The sequence below is a fragment of the Barbus barbus genome (assembly GCF_936440315.1).
Source record: "Barbus barbus genome assembly, chromosome: 38".
NCBI classification, from domain to species: Eukaryota; Metazoa; Chordata; class Actinopteri; order Cypriniformes; family Cyprinidae; genus Barbus; species Barbus barbus.
In genome coordinates this window covers 26,846,331-26,863,924 of record NC_136716.1, presented here as the reverse complement: position 1 = coordinate 26,863,924, position 17,594 = coordinate 26,846,331, and the positions used below count along the sequence as shown (strand labels likewise).

General features: G+C 35.4%; 1 protein-coding gene across 1 annotated transcript; it reads right to left on the bottom strand.

The window, feature by feature from the left end:
• Positions 1 to 16,908, bottom strand: LOC306857493 (protein TBATA-like; the record flags this gene model as incomplete). The annotated part of the gene is made up of 8 exons (XM_079397471.1): positions 1 to 50; positions 2,591 to 2,625; positions 3,906 to 4,059; positions 7,122 to 7,203; positions 10,514 to 10,678; positions 12,378 to 12,472; positions 13,658 to 13,813; positions 16,698 to 16,908. 8 exons carry the CDS (start codon positions 16,906 to 16,908, stop codon positions 1 to 3), a joined length of 948 nt encoding a protein of 315 aa, XP_079253597.1.
• Between the last annotated feature and the right edge of the window lie 686 nt (positions 16,909 to 17,594).

Sequence of the window (17,594 nt, the reverse complement as noted above, 5' to 3'; positions counted from 1 at the left end):
TTATGTGTCTTCTGGGTACAGTGTGAGAACTTCTGCCTCTCCGATCCGCTCTAGAACAGAAAGAGACGCTCAGAGACATCCAGAGAACATTCTGAGAACATTCTGAGAATGTGACATCAGTCAGTTATTTGAGTTTGAAGAAACCCAGAGCATCAGTCTGAGCTGATATGACCTGTACAGTTCTGTGTAGTGGACGACGCTCACTTGATTCCAGCTTCATTGGCAGATATTTTCATAATATTTTATTTATCATGATATCACAGTATAAAGATGAATCTCTCGCTTTTTTAACATCAAACAAGTTCTCTCTACAAGGTCAAATGCATTTCACAAATTGGTTTTATGAAATAAAAAATACAAATAATCATAAGATTTAAAAACACAGGATGAGTCATTATATGTTTTCTCCAGAAGAAACGTTAAGGAGATCACTAGCCACATACACAGAAAAAAAAGGTACAAAAGCTGTCACTGAGCCAGTACCTTTTCAAAAGATAATAATATGAACCAGTTAAGTACTAATATTTACACTTTAGACACTAATATGTACCTTTAATAAGCACGCTTTAGGAGTAAATAAGGTACAAAAGTGTATTTTTTTAAAAGGTACTGCCTCAGTGACAGCTTTTGTACCTTTTTTCTGAGTGTAGATGTAACCCTCAAAGATAAAAATATAAACTATGGGCCACAAAACACAAAATTTGATCTAATGATATCTTTAACTAGATTTTTAATTAGTTGTAAAAGTTTCTATGGCTAAACAAGGGCTCTGTTCCAAAACGTAGGTGATGCTGTTAAAATAGGTCAGTCCAATTAAAAATAAATTGTTTGCCTTGTTTTTAGTTTTTTTGTTTATCAGAATATTCCAGAGCAGCATTGCACATATCCTTCAAGAAGACAATAACATGGTTCATCACACTGAATGTGTGAGAAAAAACAATTAGAGATGACTTGATAGCAATGTCAATTCTAAATATAATTCATTCAATATTGAAAAAGCTCTAGTTCAGTCCTATTATATAAGACATTACCCATTTTCTCTACTGTTTTTGTACTTATTAGATTATCAGATTGTTAATAATGTTAACACCAAAATATTGGACTCTCTTGGCTGCTGCCCACTCCAAATCAGGTATTTTGGAGGCTCTGTCTACTTTTCCTAAAAGAACAGTTCACACAAAAGTGAAAATTTGTGGAAAATGTGCTGCACCCTCAGGCCATTAAAGATCAGGATGAGTCGGTTTCTTCAACAAATTTGGAGAAATGTGTCTCTGCATCAGTGTCTCAGCAATGGATGCTCTGCAGTGAATGGGTGCCGTCAGAATGAGAGTCTGATAAAAACATCACAATAATCCACACCACTCCAGTCCATCAGTTAACATCTGGAGAAGACAAAAGCTGAAACAAATCCATCATTAAGATGTTTTTAACTCAAATCCATAATCCATAATAACGCTTCCTCCAGTGAAAAAGTCAATTTCTTGTTGTCTCTCACATCAAAATCCAGCCACATATTTGTTTAGAGCTGTTTTGTCTTGTAAACGCTGCTTGATTTGTGCAAATTTCTCTCCTGATTCAGACAAAACCACTTTTTCACTGGAGAAAGAGTTATTATGGATTATGGACTCATATTTTTGTTACAAACGTCTTTATGATGATTTGTTTCAGCTTTTGTGTTCTCCAGATGTTAACTGATGGACTGGAGTGGTGTGGATTATTGTGATGTTTTTATCAGACTCTCATTCTGACGGCACCCATTCACTGCAGAGCATCCATTGCTGAGACACTGATGCAGAGACACATTTCTCCAAACCTGATTCATTTTCAAATTTTAAATGTAATTTTGAACTATTCCTGTAAGGTTGGAATACACACTAGATTTTAAAACACTAGGCATCACAGCCCACTTTGTAAACGACTACAGAGGAGCAGATTGTCTCAAAATATCAAACACGTTTCATCTTCTCTGACTGGATGGAATCATAGTCTGACACTAAAAACCAGAGTCTGTGTCCAATATACAGGACTAATGTCGACTCCTCCAGACTGCAAACTGGAGAAAAATGTGGGCAAATTCCTTAAAAATCTACTAACACTACAAAAGAACCATTAAAAGAACCATTTTTTTAACATAAAGAACATTTGAATAATCTATATAACAGTTCAATGGAAAGGTTACATGAATGTTAAAGCTTCAATGCCAATAAATAAACCTTTATTTTTAAGAGTGTAGCTGTCTATGTAAACAGCGTTCCCCAATCCCAGTCCGGAAGAGTCACTTTCCTACAGCGTTTAGTTCTAGTTCCACTTAAATCCACTAATTAAAGTCTTTGAGTTGACTTGAAACATTTGAAACGAGATGCAGCAGGAAAGCGGTTCTCCAGAAGCAGATGCAGGCGGCGGACTCACTAGAGTTTGAAACGGAGCCAAATTGTGTTTTAATAAAAGCTGAGAGCAACATTACTCTTCTCTGCCAAAAGCAGCCCACGTGGAGTCATGAACTCAATCTCTCAGAATGACAACGGCATATTAATAACGCTCCAATTCACATCGGCACACAATACATCTGATGCAAGTACAGAAGCCTCACCTGGTTTATCCTGTAATGCCTCTTCGGGATGTGAACTGTGCAAAAGAAAGATAATAAAGTCTTGAAACATTCATAATCATAGTCATATCACCCTATGATGATAAAAATAGGGTAATTCTTCAGAATACTGCTCCATCATTAATTAATAACTGCTCAGGAATAAATGAGTAACACAGTATTAACATTGTAGTAACTAATATTAACTAACAAGGAACTACAATTAACAAATTAGTCAGCAATAGCACTACTAGTTCACTATTAGTAATTATCCTTCAGAAGGAATTACTGTCTAAAAACAACCATTACAAAACGCTTACAATGACAACTTTACTAGGGAGTTATCATGCTTTTAATGAAGTTATGGTTATATTTATGTTACTTGCTTTTGTTTTGCTATTATTTGTGAAATTTACTAATGATTTCTGAGTGAAAATGGTTTCTATACCAATTTAAAAATTTTTTTAATCAGGGTATTAGTTGGTAATTACCACTTTTGTAACTGCAAAAAATATTGCTTGCTTATTACTGTATATTTGTCTTGTTTTCCAGGAAACAAAATGAACATTTCTTAGAACAAGACTTCAGAGAGTATGGCTTATTAAAAACATCACAATTAAGTGAGTTTGTGCTTAAAACAAGAAAAATATCTGCCGACAGGGTCATAAAAAAAAAACCCCCACTATAATAAGATTATAGACTACTATAAGATTATTTTTCTGACCTCAATGACATATTTGCTTAAGCATAATCTCACTTAATTTTGATTTAAGTTTCTAGATAGATAAATTAGATTTGTATTGGAAGACAAAAAAACTAAAACAAAAAAAAGGTTAATCAGAGTTTTGTTAGTCAATGTTGAGTGTAATGCATTGCTAAGTAATTAATTAATTAATGTAATTGAATTACTTTACCTTGAAAATGTAATATAAGAGATTACTCTTAATTTTTCTGTAATTTAATTACAGTTACTCTTGATGTAATTGCATTAAATATATACTACATAACAATATCAACACATTTTTAGCATCAAAACTTAACATCTAATGCTAAAATGAATGTTTTAACTGTAAATTTCTTTGGTCATTTTAAGAATAATGTATGCAATTTTATATTATTTATTTGAAAGAATTAAAAGAGTCTGTACTGTTGAACTGGTTGAGGCTGATCTGTAATTGAGAAAGTAATAAGTAATGCAATACTTTTAGAGAGAGTAATTAGTACACTGCATAGATAGACAGACAGACGATGGAATGATGAAACAGTATTCTACCAATGATATAAGACAGCACCACTAAACTCTGCTGGAAACACGTACATGCTCTTCCTGCGGCTGACAGACGAGTCGAGGAACACGTGATCTGGCAGATCTTCAGACGTCAGTGGCAGAAGTTCAGATCCAGACGTCTGCTGGGCCAGAGAACTGGAGTCGGCCATGGCCTGCTGGAGTAACCCCTGGACCAGCTCTTTCTCTGAGAGCAGAAACACATCTAATGAGCCTTCATTAGCACATCGTCTGCAGGACGCAAGCGGCCCGCGTCCAGTGATTAAACTCAGAGTTGGTGGTGGTGATTATTTTAAGAGATGATCTTGTGAGGAACTTGAATTAATTGAGTGTAAACAAACATTTTTCTCGTGACTAATTAAACGCACAGAACTATGCAAGCCTGTTTTTGTCACAGGATAAAACCAAAAGTAATTGTGACTTTTTAATCTCACAACTCTGATGTTTTTCTTTTCATTCTGAGAGGAAAAAAATTAGAAGTCCGAGATATAAACAGAATTCTGACTTTAAACCTCGCAATTCTAAATTACTCTTGCAATTCTGACTTTACTTCTAGCAAATCTGAGTTTATATCTCGCAAATCTGAGTTCATTTCACAATTCAGAGTTTATATTTCGCAATTCAGAGTTTATATTTCACAATTCTAAATTTATTTCTCGCAATTCTGAGTTTATATCTCGCAATTCTGAGTTTATATCTCGCAATTCTGAGTTTATATCTCGCAATTCTGAGTTTATATCTCGCAATTCTGACTTTACTTCTAGCAATTCTGACTTTATATCTCGCAATTCTGAGTTTATATCTCGCAATTCTGAGTTTATATCTCGCAATTCTGAGTTTATATCTCGCAATTCTGAGTTTATATCTCGCAATTCTGACTTTACTTCTAGCAATTCTGACTTTATATCTCGCAATTCTGAGTTTATATCTCGCAATTCTGAGTTTATATCTCGCAATTCTGAGTTTATATCTCGCAATTCTGAGTTTATATCTCGCAATTATGACTTTACTTCTAGCAATTCTGAGTTTATATCTCGCAATTCTGACTTTACTTCTAGCAATTCTGAGTTTATATCTCGCAATTCTGACTTTACTTCTAGCAATTCTGAGTTTATATTTCACAATTCTAAATTTATTTCTCGCAATTCTGAGTTTATATCTCGCAATTCTGAGTTTATATCTCGCAATTCTGACTTTACTTCTAGCAATTCTGACTTTACTTCTAGCAATTCTGAGTTTATATCTCGCAATTCTGACTTTACTTCTAGCAATTCTGAGTTTATATCTCGCAATTCTGACTTTACTTCTAGCAATTCTGAGTTTATATCTCGCAATTCTGAGTTTATATCTCGCAATTCTGACTTTACTTCTAGCAATTCTGAGTTTATATCTCGCAATTCTGACTTTACTTCTAGCAATTCTGAGTTTATATCTCGCAATTCTGAGTTTATATCTCGCAATTATGACTTTACTTCTAGCAATTCTGAGTTTATATCTCGCAATTCTGACTTTACTTCTAGCAATTCTGAGTTTATATCTCGCAATTCTGACTTTACTTCTAGCAATTCTGAGTTTATATCTCGCAATTCTGACTTTACTTCTAGCAATTCAGAGTTTATATTTCACAATTCTAAATTTATTTCTCGCAATTCTGAGTTTATATCTCGCAATTCTGAGTTTATATCTCGCAATTCTGACTTTACTTCTAGCAATTCTGACTTTACTTCTAGCAATTCTGAGTTTATATCTCGCAATTCTGACTTTACTTCTAGCAATTCTGAGTTTATATCTCGCAATTCTGACTTTACTTCTAGCAATTCTGAGTTTATATCTCGCAATTCTGAGTTTATATCTCGCAATTCTGACTTTACTTCTAGCAATTCTGAGTTTATATCTCGCAATTCTGACTTTACTTCTAGCAATTCTGAGTTTATATCTCGCAATTCTGAGTTTATATCTCGCAATTCTGACTTTACTTCTAGCAATTCTGAGTTTATATCTCGCAATTCTGACTTTACTTCTAGCAATTCTGAGTTTATATCTCGCAATTCTGAGTTTATATCTCGCAATTCTGACTTTACTTCTAGCAATTCTGAGTTTATATCTCGCAATTCTGAGTTTATATCTCGCAATTCTGAGTTTATATCTCGCAATTCTGACTTTACTTCTAGCAATTCTGAGTTTATATCTCGCAATTCTGAGTTTATATCTCACAAATCTGAGTTCATTTCACAATTCTGAGTTTATATTTCGCAATTCAGAGTTTATATTTCACAAATCTAAATTTATTTCTCGCAATTTTAAGTTTTTATTTTCCAATTCTGGGTTAATATTTCGCAATTCTGACCCTACATCTTGCAAATCTTGGTTTATATTTCACAATTCTAAATTTATCTCTTGCAATTTTACGTTTATATTTTGCAGTTCTGGGTTAATATCTCTCAATTCTGAGTTTATATTTTACAAACCTGACTTTACATCCGCAATTCTCAAAAGAGTTTATATCTTGCAATTCTGACTTTATTCTGACTTTTGTCTCAGAATTACAAGAAAGGATATGTGTCTTATACATATGCAGTGTTGCACATGGATGAAGGTGTTTGATTACATAATCACAATGAAATAATTTAAATATTAACAGCAACTGCATATGGTTTGCAAAATCATCTCAAGCATTTTAAATTTAACAAAGAATTTTCTATTTCAAAGATCAATGTGAAGTCAACAGGAACTTCACTTTTTTATATAAAGCTAAAATATTCTGAGCAATTCACTTCATGACTGTGTTTTTGAACACATATTATTTTCCTTTTCTCAGGTTCTTCATAATTTCATGCATCTCCTGAATATCTACAGTGTTTGTAGCTTTCCTGTAGCTCAAATAGAAGAGCATGGCGCTAGCAACGCCAAGGTCATGGGTTCGATTCCCAGGGAAAGCAAGAGCTTATAAAATGTAAAAAAACAAACAAAAAAAACTGTAACTTGAATGCAATGTAAGTCGCTTTGAAGCGTCTGCTAAATGCATAAATGTAAATGTACTTTCAGTGTACTTGCGGGAAGAAATGTTCTTCCGGGAAGAAAGATATCATACATTTTACATTTCATCAGCAAAAACTCATTTTGTCTGTGTTTAGAATAGTAGCATCATGAACACTTTAAATGCTCTTCAAAGCAAAACATTAACCATGTGTCAGTTATTTGGTTATCTGCTAATAAATCAATCAATAAAATCAAAGGGAAATTGGTCACCTCTGTCACTCGCCAACAAAAGCCACTGCTGAACCATCGAGAGAGAATCAGTCTGCAGGATCTGACACAAGAGCTCCAGCACCTGAGAAATACAGACTTCATTTAGTAGCATTCAGATATTATTATACAAAGTTTCAGTAACTTTTGTTGTGTTTTTGTCTTTTGTGTTAGCGGATTTTTGTGTTGTGTATTAATTTTTATTTCCGTTTTAGTCACTTTAGAACATCAAGTTCAACTAAATAAAAATGAATGAAAATAAGAATAACTTTAATAACTCTGGAGAGAGGGCACGAACACTGAAATCAGCAGCTCATTCCCACAGGACGGAAGAAAACCAGCTAACCAAATATTGAAATTATGGAATGGTAATTAAATATTTCTGAATCAGAATCAGAATTTCCTTTATTGCCAGGTATGTTTGCACATACGAGGAATTTGTTTTAGTGACAGTAGCTCCACAGTGCAATAAAATGACAGCAACAGAACAGGACACAGATATTAAAAAAATATGTACAAATATACAAAATGGACAATATGCAAAATAGCACAAACACAATATACAAAATAGAAAATTGACAATTCAGTATGTACAGGTATGTTAGGTGCAGATTTGAAATGTAATAAGTATGTGTGTTAAATAAAAAATACAAATTATGATAGTGTCGTGTGTTTCATGTTTATTGTTAAGAGTTCAAGTGTTCATGAGATGGATTGCCTGAGGGAAGAAGCTGTTCCTGTGTCTGGTCGTTCTGGTGCTCAGAGCTCTGTAACGTCGACCAGACGGTAACAGTCCAAAGAGGGAGTGTGCTGGATGTGAGGGGTCCAGAGTGATTTTACCAGCCCTTTTGCTCACTCTGGATAAGTACAGTTCTTGGAGACTGGGGAGGGTTGTACCAATGATTCGCTCAGCAATCCAGACTACCTTCTGTAGTCTTCTGAGTAGAGCCCTTCAGATAAGCCAAAACCAGTTTTTCAAATGACTTCATGACCACAGATGTTAGAGCCACAGGTCTGTAGTCGTTAAGTCCTGTAATCTTGGGTTTCTTTGGTACGGGGATGATGGTGGAGCGTTTGAAGCATGAGGGGACTTCACACAGCTCCAGAGATCTGTTGAAGATCTGTGTGAAGATGGGCGCCAGCTGGTCAGCACAGGATTTCAGACAGGCTGGTGACACACCGTCTGGGCCTAGTGCCTTCCTTGTTTTGTTCTTTTTGAAGACCTGGCACACATCTTCTCTTATCTGCAGTGCAGGTGTGGGGGAGAGGGGAGTAGCAGGAGGTGTGAATGATGTTTTTCAAACCTGCAGTAGAACTCATTCAGATCATCTGCAAGTTGTTGATTCTCCACAGTGCTGGGGAATGGTGTCTTGTAATTGGTGATGTCTTTCAGACCTTTCCACACTGAAGCCGTGCCACTGGAAGAGAATTGGATCCTTAGCTTATAGGAATAATTCCTCTTTGCCACTCTGATCTCCTTTTCCAGTGTGCATTTGCCCTGTTTATACAAGACTCTGTCCCCATTCCTGTAAGCATCTTCTTTGGCCTGGCGGAGCTGTCTGAGTTTTGCAGTGAACCATGGTTTGTCATTATTGTAATTTAAATGAGCCCTGATAGGAATGCACATATCCTCACAGAAACTGTTATATGATGTTACCGTCTCTGTGAGCTCATCCAGATCGTTTGCAGCAGCTTCAAAAACACTCCAATCAGTCAGGTCGAGACAGGCTTGTAAAACCCGCTCTGTCTCATTAGTCCATCTCTTTACAGTCCTTAATACAGGTTTAACAGATTTAAGTTTCTGCCTGTAGGTCGGTATGGGATGAACCAAAAAGTGATCAGAGAGTCCTAAAGCTGCTCGTGGGACAGAGTGATATGCGTCCTTTATTGCTGTGTAACAGTGATCCAATATATTACTGTCTCTGGTGGGACATGTAACATGCTGTCTGTATTTTGGCAGTTCACGGGAGAGATTTGCTTTATTAAAGTCCCCTATTAAAACAAGAGTCCGGGGTGTTGTTGTTCTGCGTCTGTGATCAGATTGGCGAGTTTCTGTAAAGCTGAGCTCACGTGCACTTGCGGAGGAATTCGTCTGTTTTGTTGGGTAGAGAGCGGAGATTCGCCAGATGGATGCTAGGCAACGGCATTCGAAATCCGTGCTGTCTGAGCTTGATGAATGGTCTGCGCGTCCTGAAGTGTCTAAGGAGCGCTGCAGCTCCGCCGGCTACTATGTTCAGCAAAACATTTGAATAATCGAAAACCGGTTGGAGATTATGTGGTGTATTCTGCCGAATGTTCAGCAGTTCTTCCCTGGTGAAACTGGTCGTGTTTGACAAACAAAAAACAGGAAAAACTAACAAATCTTGTTCACCATCTTGAGAATGAATTTGAATTGCTTATTAAATTTCTTTGGCATGCAGTCTATGTTCCGTTTTCATATTCATCAAATTGAAAATGGGCAAACAAGAGCTTCAGGATCTGTCCTGACACACTGCATTCTGAATTAATTATCAGCACACTGTATAGAGTTCATATTCATTGTATTTTCATAATTTCAATTTGCAGTTTCTACATGTTTATCTGCATCATATTGCATGCTTATTTCAGCAAGTGCAATAAATACACTTTTTACTCCAATTTTGTATAGAAATGTATAAAGTGTTGGCAGTCTGATCAAATAAGTCAAAGAAAATGACCACAGTTTATTTTTCACCAAGAAAAGTCTTGTACATTGCATTGAGAGTAAAAATATCATACTCTTTCGGTCAAATGTTTGGACTAATTAAGAAAGAAGTATCTTCTGTTCACAAAGGCTGAAATTATTTAATCAAATTACAGTAAAAACAGTAAGATTTTAGAACAACTGTTTTCTAAAGAATACATTTTAAAACTATATTTTAATTGATTCCTTTGATTTCAGTAATGATGCTGAAAATTCAGCTTTGCATCACAGGAATAAATTACATTTTACAATATATTCACACAGAAAACTCTTATTTTAAATAGTAATAATATTTCACAATATTACTGCTTTTATTTGATTCCGTTCAGCATGATGCACTTAATTTGTTCTGAAACACTTTGCAAGAGGTGAATTAGTATTTTGCAGAGTGCTTCCATAGAAACATAACTTCTGAGGAATTTTTAGTTTTACCCATAATCAGCTGTAATTAAGGCAAGTATGACATGACCTGAACACCACATGCAATCTGTCGTATAAATCAGGTGATGCCTTTACCAAAAATGTGACTAGCAATTGTAGTTAAAAAGCGGGATGCCCGTTCTTCCAGTTGCCAATACTGCATTCTAACTAAAAGTTGGAGTTCACATTCACTGTCAAACTGTGGCGTCAGAATGTCATTGCCGAGGTCAGTAAACCAGAACAGGTGAGTTACCTTGAGCTCCACTCCCTCCAGGGTTTTCGTCTGCCATCGCAGGGCTCGTTTGTGTGAAGTCCTGCTGCTGCGCTTCTTCCCTCCCCAGGACGAGGCAGGGATGATCCGGCCGGACTGCGCCGAATACTGCGTCTTCCTGCGAGGAACTTCCTCATCTGACAGTTTCTTTGAGTTTATTCACAGAAAAACACAAAAGCTTGCTGAATTCTTCAATAACATATATATGATTTCATTCTGCATCATCTAATATATGTCCATTCATCCAGATCAGAATCTTAAACACAATGCATGTGAATCAATCCACTTTTTTTCAAATGAGCCTAATGCATTTTAAATTATGGGAGGCACTCCCTGTTTGGGAAAGTTCTGCTCAAAAGGACAGAAAGAAATCATTTCAAATCATAAAGATATGCTACAAATAATCCTTATCTATCAGTTTGACTGCTTGAGCTGAACATTTTCCTTCATGTTCTATTTTCAGACGAAAGGAGACTGTATAACAAGAATATCTGTGGAAGAGCTCTTTTCACTGTGCTGCATTATTATCCTCATTATTTTCATTTTTCCTTTACATTTTGCTGTAACAGTACTAAAAAAGACAACATATACTGCACATTTGTGCTGTGCTTTCCTGATTTAATTTACAATAAATCCCATGGATAATGAACTGGAATGCACAAAGGATATCTCTTTTTTTTTTCTTCCCAAATACTCTTTCAGGTTTGTTTTCACAGGGATGCTTTAAATGTAAAGGTCTCCTCTTTTCACTTCTAATCCCCATTAGCTGTGTTTACTGGAATGTGTAATGTTGTATTTGTTATCTATTAAAATGACTGAAATCAACTTGAAAAATGATAACACACAACATAATGTAGCTCATTGTACCCAGTTTTTGAAAATGCTTATTATTGCATTCATAGAGCAAACCTTTTGCTAATTGTTTACAGTTTAACAGAACTTACTCCCAGAATTCACACAAAGTGTCATAGGCCTTAAAAAAGGTGGATATTAGAATTTGAACTCTAATGCAAAATCAGTCAAATCATGCCTTTGATTTGATTATTATTTCAGCTATTAATAAGAGTGCAGTAGGCATAATTTCCGTTTTGTTTTAATACAGTTTATCATATTTGAATAAATATCACAGAATTAAAAATGTATATATAAAATCAGTGCATACTAAAATGCTCAATCAGTGAATCAATCGAATCAATAAACAAACTTTGTGCATTGCATTTCATTAAATCCATTTTTTATCGTTCATGCATTCACACCTATGACCTTCTACAGTCATTTCATGAAATCTGATTTTTATTTATTTATTTATTTATTTTTCAGATTTCAAGTCATTTGGCAAGTAAATAAAAAAAATTAAAAAATAAATAAAAGGTGCACAAGATGTTGGCCTAGAATGCAAAATGTATAAAATCTTATATATTAACAAGAAATTATTTAGCATTATACACCACAGCCTGGTTAATATCTGACTCTGTTACTGTACACAGTCTGAAGGAATGGATCAGATTTCTGGATTGTGTGTATTCTGCTCAAAGCCTCTGCTCTCCTGAGCGTTCTGCAATGCGGGATGTGCCATTGTGATTTAAAAGCATAAAGACAAATGTTTGATGTAGGAGTTATGGTAGGAATAAAGTGAAGCTATAAAGCTTTGTGTGTGGAAGAATTACAAAGAGCACTGAGCTTTACTGCGGTACAGCCGAGTGCTTCACTCTTAAGATGAGAAGTTTCTCTGCTGACAATCACTCCATCCTTTCAGAAACGCTGCTTTCTCTCTTCCTGCACATGCGGTTCTGAATATAATTCATGCATCATTTGTGATGCCTACAGCAAATAAAAGGTCAAGTACCTCTCTCTTGTCCTGCTGGGTCTCAGCCGCCGCTGAAAGACTGACTTTAGTGGCCAAATCCTTCAGTTCCTCACGCCAGCTTTCAGAAATCAGTGCTGTGGAAAGACATGAGAGATGAAGGAGAGCAAGAAGAAGACACAGATGTGAAAATATCGAAAAGGAAAAAAAAAAACTCCTATATATATTTGAGGATCATTATCTGGAGGATTTAGTAGTCAGATGTGGCTTGGTAGGTAGTAAAAAAATTTTTTTCTAATTTTACAAAAGTTTACCTAATTAATAATAATAATAATAACATAATAATAATACAACCTATTTATCTTGCATTAGCACTCTTGTTTAGCATTTAGCAATGCAAGTAACTACAATCTTACATCTTTATGTGTGATTTTCAGCGCCTAAGACATAAGAGCATTGCAATATTTGCTTTTTAAAACTAGAGGCCAATGTATTATTATTCATTCATTAATTCTAAATTAAGCCTTAAAATCTCAAGATGTCTTGGGTATTTTGGTCTTTTCTTCATTCACTTTGGTTTATCCACATCTGGAAGAATATACGTTTCTCATGATACTGAATGTGATGCATGTATTTTTTATGCCGAAATACTTCCTTCTATCCCAGTTTTATACTTCAAAGTCAAACAAAGAATAAGCCATGCATTGGTGATTCTCTATAAAACATTCAAAACACTGCAACATTCATTATGCGCATATATAACTACCTCCACAAACATACACATCCATTTCTTATTTATTTCTCTTCCTATTTATTTAGTTTTCTATGTGTACATATTTTCTCAAACTTTTTTTTTTAAAGTCAAACATTAGTCAAACTTTTTTTTTTTTTTTTTACTTTTTACAAGAAAAATATATATGCATGCAACAAATAAAGTAGAATTTAAAAAAAAATGTGCATGCATATTTTTCTTTGTTGTAAAAAGTAAAAAAGTAAAAAGTAATCAAATGTTGTTTTCACTCAAAACATTTAAACCCACCAAAATTGAAACATTCAAAACATAAAAAAACTGTTTAAACATCACAAATAAAATTTTAAAGATTTTAAATCAATAACCTAAATTTAAGTTCTTCGCATAACATGACACAAAAGTGCTTTTCTCAGCTCGACAGACTATGAATATTCAGTCTTGCATCTCATTTTGTGTTGCCTGAAGAAATAAAGTCATATGGGTTTGGTGCAACATCAGGATGAATAAACATCATTTTTGGGTGAAGTATCTCTGTAACACAAAAGCAGCGTTCAGTGTTCGGTATCTGTACCTGCTCGTGGTCCAGAGCGATTCGAGCCGATCTCAGGAGTGAGAAACACAGAAGAACGGCTCCCAGACACTTGACTTTTAATGAGTGGATGCGGGCAGAGCGGAGTGAAGCCGTACCAGTCATCATTCACCGTACAAACCGGCTTACCATTCAACCCTGCGGAAAGAGGAGACCATTAGAAATCTCTGCTGGAAATGTGATCAGACTTTCAAGTCTCCCAGGATTCAGCGGGGGATCATGCGACCATGCATCCATGCAAGGCCTGATCAAAAACTGCATTAAAATGCACTGAACGCCTGCTGTGGCCAAAGCTCTTCATTAAGGATTACAGTAAAGCAAAGTTATGAACAGCTGCTAAAGTAAAGGAAAATATTCAAAGGTAGGTGGAAAGTCATCAAAGAAACCATCTGAGATGAGAATCTGTGAGGTCTGAGATGCTACTATCGTTTTAACGCAGCTGTCGATCACAAATAAATCATCTGTTGCCCAAAGCAACACCTCACCACACGCTATCAGAGCGCCGCATGAATATCCACAGAGACGGAGGCCTGTTTGTGCTTGATTTCACTCCATCGCCATTGAATATGGTCTAAATTAGTAACTTGTGGGCAGACCTGTGCAGGTTTTCAAGCACAGACCTGCTTATTCACACTTATTCTTGCAGTCAGCGTGAAGAACTCGCCGTTGGAAGTATGTAAATCAGTCAAGGACAAACTGTGTGTTTATGCATTAACTCTTCATTAAAGTCATTCAGAGAACAGATGAACATGCAGCACTTCCCATGTATATGGGGCTTTTGACAGATTCAGGTGCCTTTATTATGCTAATAGAGCCTAAAACCTCACAAAACGCCTTCTGATTTCAGGAGTCCTGCTGCTACAGGCATATTTTACTATGCAGCTGTGACAACAGGATAAAGGATGAAGAAATAATTTTGTACTAAATATTAATCTTGCAGGCATTTACCGACTGAAGTGAAGTGACATTCAGCCAAGTATGGTGACCCATACTCGGAATTCGTGCTCTGCATTTAACCCATCCAACGTGCACAGCTGCACACACACAGCAGTGAACACACACACACACACAGCAGTGAACACACACACACACCGTGAACACACACCCGGAGCAGTGGGCATTTATGTCTTGCTCAAGGGTATTCACCTCAGTCGTGGTATTGAGGGTGGAGAGAGCGCTGGACATTCACTCCCCCCACCTACAATTCCTGCCGGCCGGAGACTCGAACCCGCAAACTTCGGATTACAAGTCCGACTCTCTAACCATTAGGCCACGACTTCCCACGAATTCTTTTATTCTTGCATTCTTTTAATCACAAAATATATGTTCTCCTTGCTTTTATCACTCATTGTGTGTCAACACTTTCTGTCACTAATGCATGACAAGTCTAGCATTTAACATTAAGAATGAAATTAGACAGCTCCATCTAATGAAGAAAAGCTGACTGGATTGAATAATCATATTTTGGACACATGCATTAAATGCAAAAGTTTTTTCTTTCTTTCTGGTGTTCCTGGACCTACATAAAATAAGAGAAATTACACTGAAAAAAAAAAAGTTGGTTCAACTTATAATAATTTGTTGCCCCGCTGACTTAAATTTTTTAGTTTAGTCAACTTGACATTTTAAGACACTCAATGTTAATTTAAGAGACAACTGGAATATTTTAGTTGACTAAACTAAAAATTTTAAGCCAAATAATTTTAAGATGAAACAATATTTGTTTGTTTTTTTACAGTGTTTACAGCAGTTAGCTACAGCCCCCAAATTCGGCATTCAAGGAGAGCAGATATTTGCCCCAAACACAATGAAATATTTGACTTTTGTGAAACTTTGCTTGTTTTACTCTGGTTGAGTCTGCGTGCTGCTTGATCACACACAATATTTCATAAATAGGCTTCTAATCAGTGTAAAAAGTGATAAGTTGACAGCTTAAAAAAAATTGAGGAAACCCGTTGCCTTAAAATTATTAAGTAATTAATAATAAAAAATTTATAAGTTAAGTGAATTGTCATTGTCACTTAACTTTTTTTAAATTATTATTATTTACTTAATAATTTTAAGGCAACAGGTTTCCTCATTTTTTTTCAGTTAAGTCAGCATCACTTTTTACATTGTATCACTGTAAAAAATTATTATTATTTTTTTTTCCCAGTACAAATATGTAAACATTTTTAAATCAAGATACGTTTAATTCAGAATCAAAATGACATAAGCCTTGTTATCTGGAAAAATATATCAAAATTAAGTGAGTTTATGTTTAAAATTAGAAAAAGAAATGTCTGCCATAAAAGTAAAAAAAACCTAACTTGTTTTCTCTATATTTATGACCACACTGGCAGATATTTAATGTTTGTTTAGTCATTCATTCATCAAGAAAACAAAACTTACTACCTTAAAATCATTTAGCTTCTTAAGTAAACGCATCTTGATTCAAGAATGTTTAGATATTTGAAAATCCTTTTTTTTTTTTTTTTGCTGTATGAATTTATTTAGCAATTTTTTACTTGATATATAAGTTGTTTATATATAGTTGAGTTGATATATAATTGTGACACTGAAAAACACCTTAAATGAAAAACACTTAAAATTACATTTAAAAACTATGAAACACACAAGAGCTTCAATATAAAGACAATATGAATTTAATAATGCCTGATACATTTTTCTTACATATCTGAAAGTGCTGAAACACACACACACACACACACAAATGTGAAACCTGAATATGAATATATTTTAAATGCACTGTTTCTTTCTAAATAATGTAAATACATGTTCATATATATTTTAATTTAATAATGCACTACAAAATGTTGAAGTTGCCCATCCTCATGCATGATTACTGCCAATCCCTCACTGAACAATTGATAACTAGCTCTTTAACCTGTTAATTTCTTGGAATTGTTATTATGATTACAAGAAGTGTCTGATCTTGACCAGTGCAGATTTCTGAAAGCTTTTTGACAAATGCAAGCATGAACGTGTTTTTGAACAGGTCTATGTATCCGGAGCAGCTCACCTTGCATATGTCTGACTCTGTGAGGATGAGGATTGTGTCTGGAGAAGAAGGAATGATGGCTGAGGCTCCCGAAGCGAAGGCTGCCTCTAGTGGAAGTCCTGCTCGTGCCCGGTGTCTCACACAGAGCTTTCTCCTGGCGCACAGACTCAGGATTGAGCCGCAGGCCTGACCGCGGCTGAGCTTCATTCACCTGCTCATCCGAAGTCTCCATAATCTCTGGAAGAATAAATGAAAACCATTCCAAATGCTCAGTCCTACTCACCAGGAGTCACGGAGATAAAAGCATTTCCACTCATTTCCTTTGACACAAAGCAAACATCATGTACTTTCACATGCAGTACTTCATCATTTTAGCAATTTAGACACACAAAAGTTCTCTTAAAATTTATTTCAAGTCTTCATTCATGCATTAATCAGTTTTTGAACAGGTAGTGTAACTTCTTATTAGGAATATTTTGAAATACGCAGCTCACCTCAGTTCAGTGTGTTCCTCTGATGTTTGCTGTCGTTGCCTGGAGACTCTGAACAAAGCAGACTAAAGCTCCAATAGCAGAGCTCAGGACGACTAAAACACCTCAACCTACTCATTTTGCATTCTTTTAAGCCGTGAGTTCAAGTAAATGCATTAACCTTTTTAGTTTGTGCTCCTTTTAGGCCCTTCTAAAAGCTTAGAAAACATCCTTCAGATTGAAGTATCAGGCTGAGTCTGACATTTTTAAGAGAAATGATTAAAAACAAAATCTAAACCGCATAACATACAATTTTCACATGCTAATACCTTCTATCAGTTGTATGCTTGTTGCTTTATTCTATTTTCTTCATGCATTTTTGAAAATTCAACATTGCGGTCTATACGAAGGCCAAAATAAGCAAAGAAAAGTCAATCGACACAAAGCA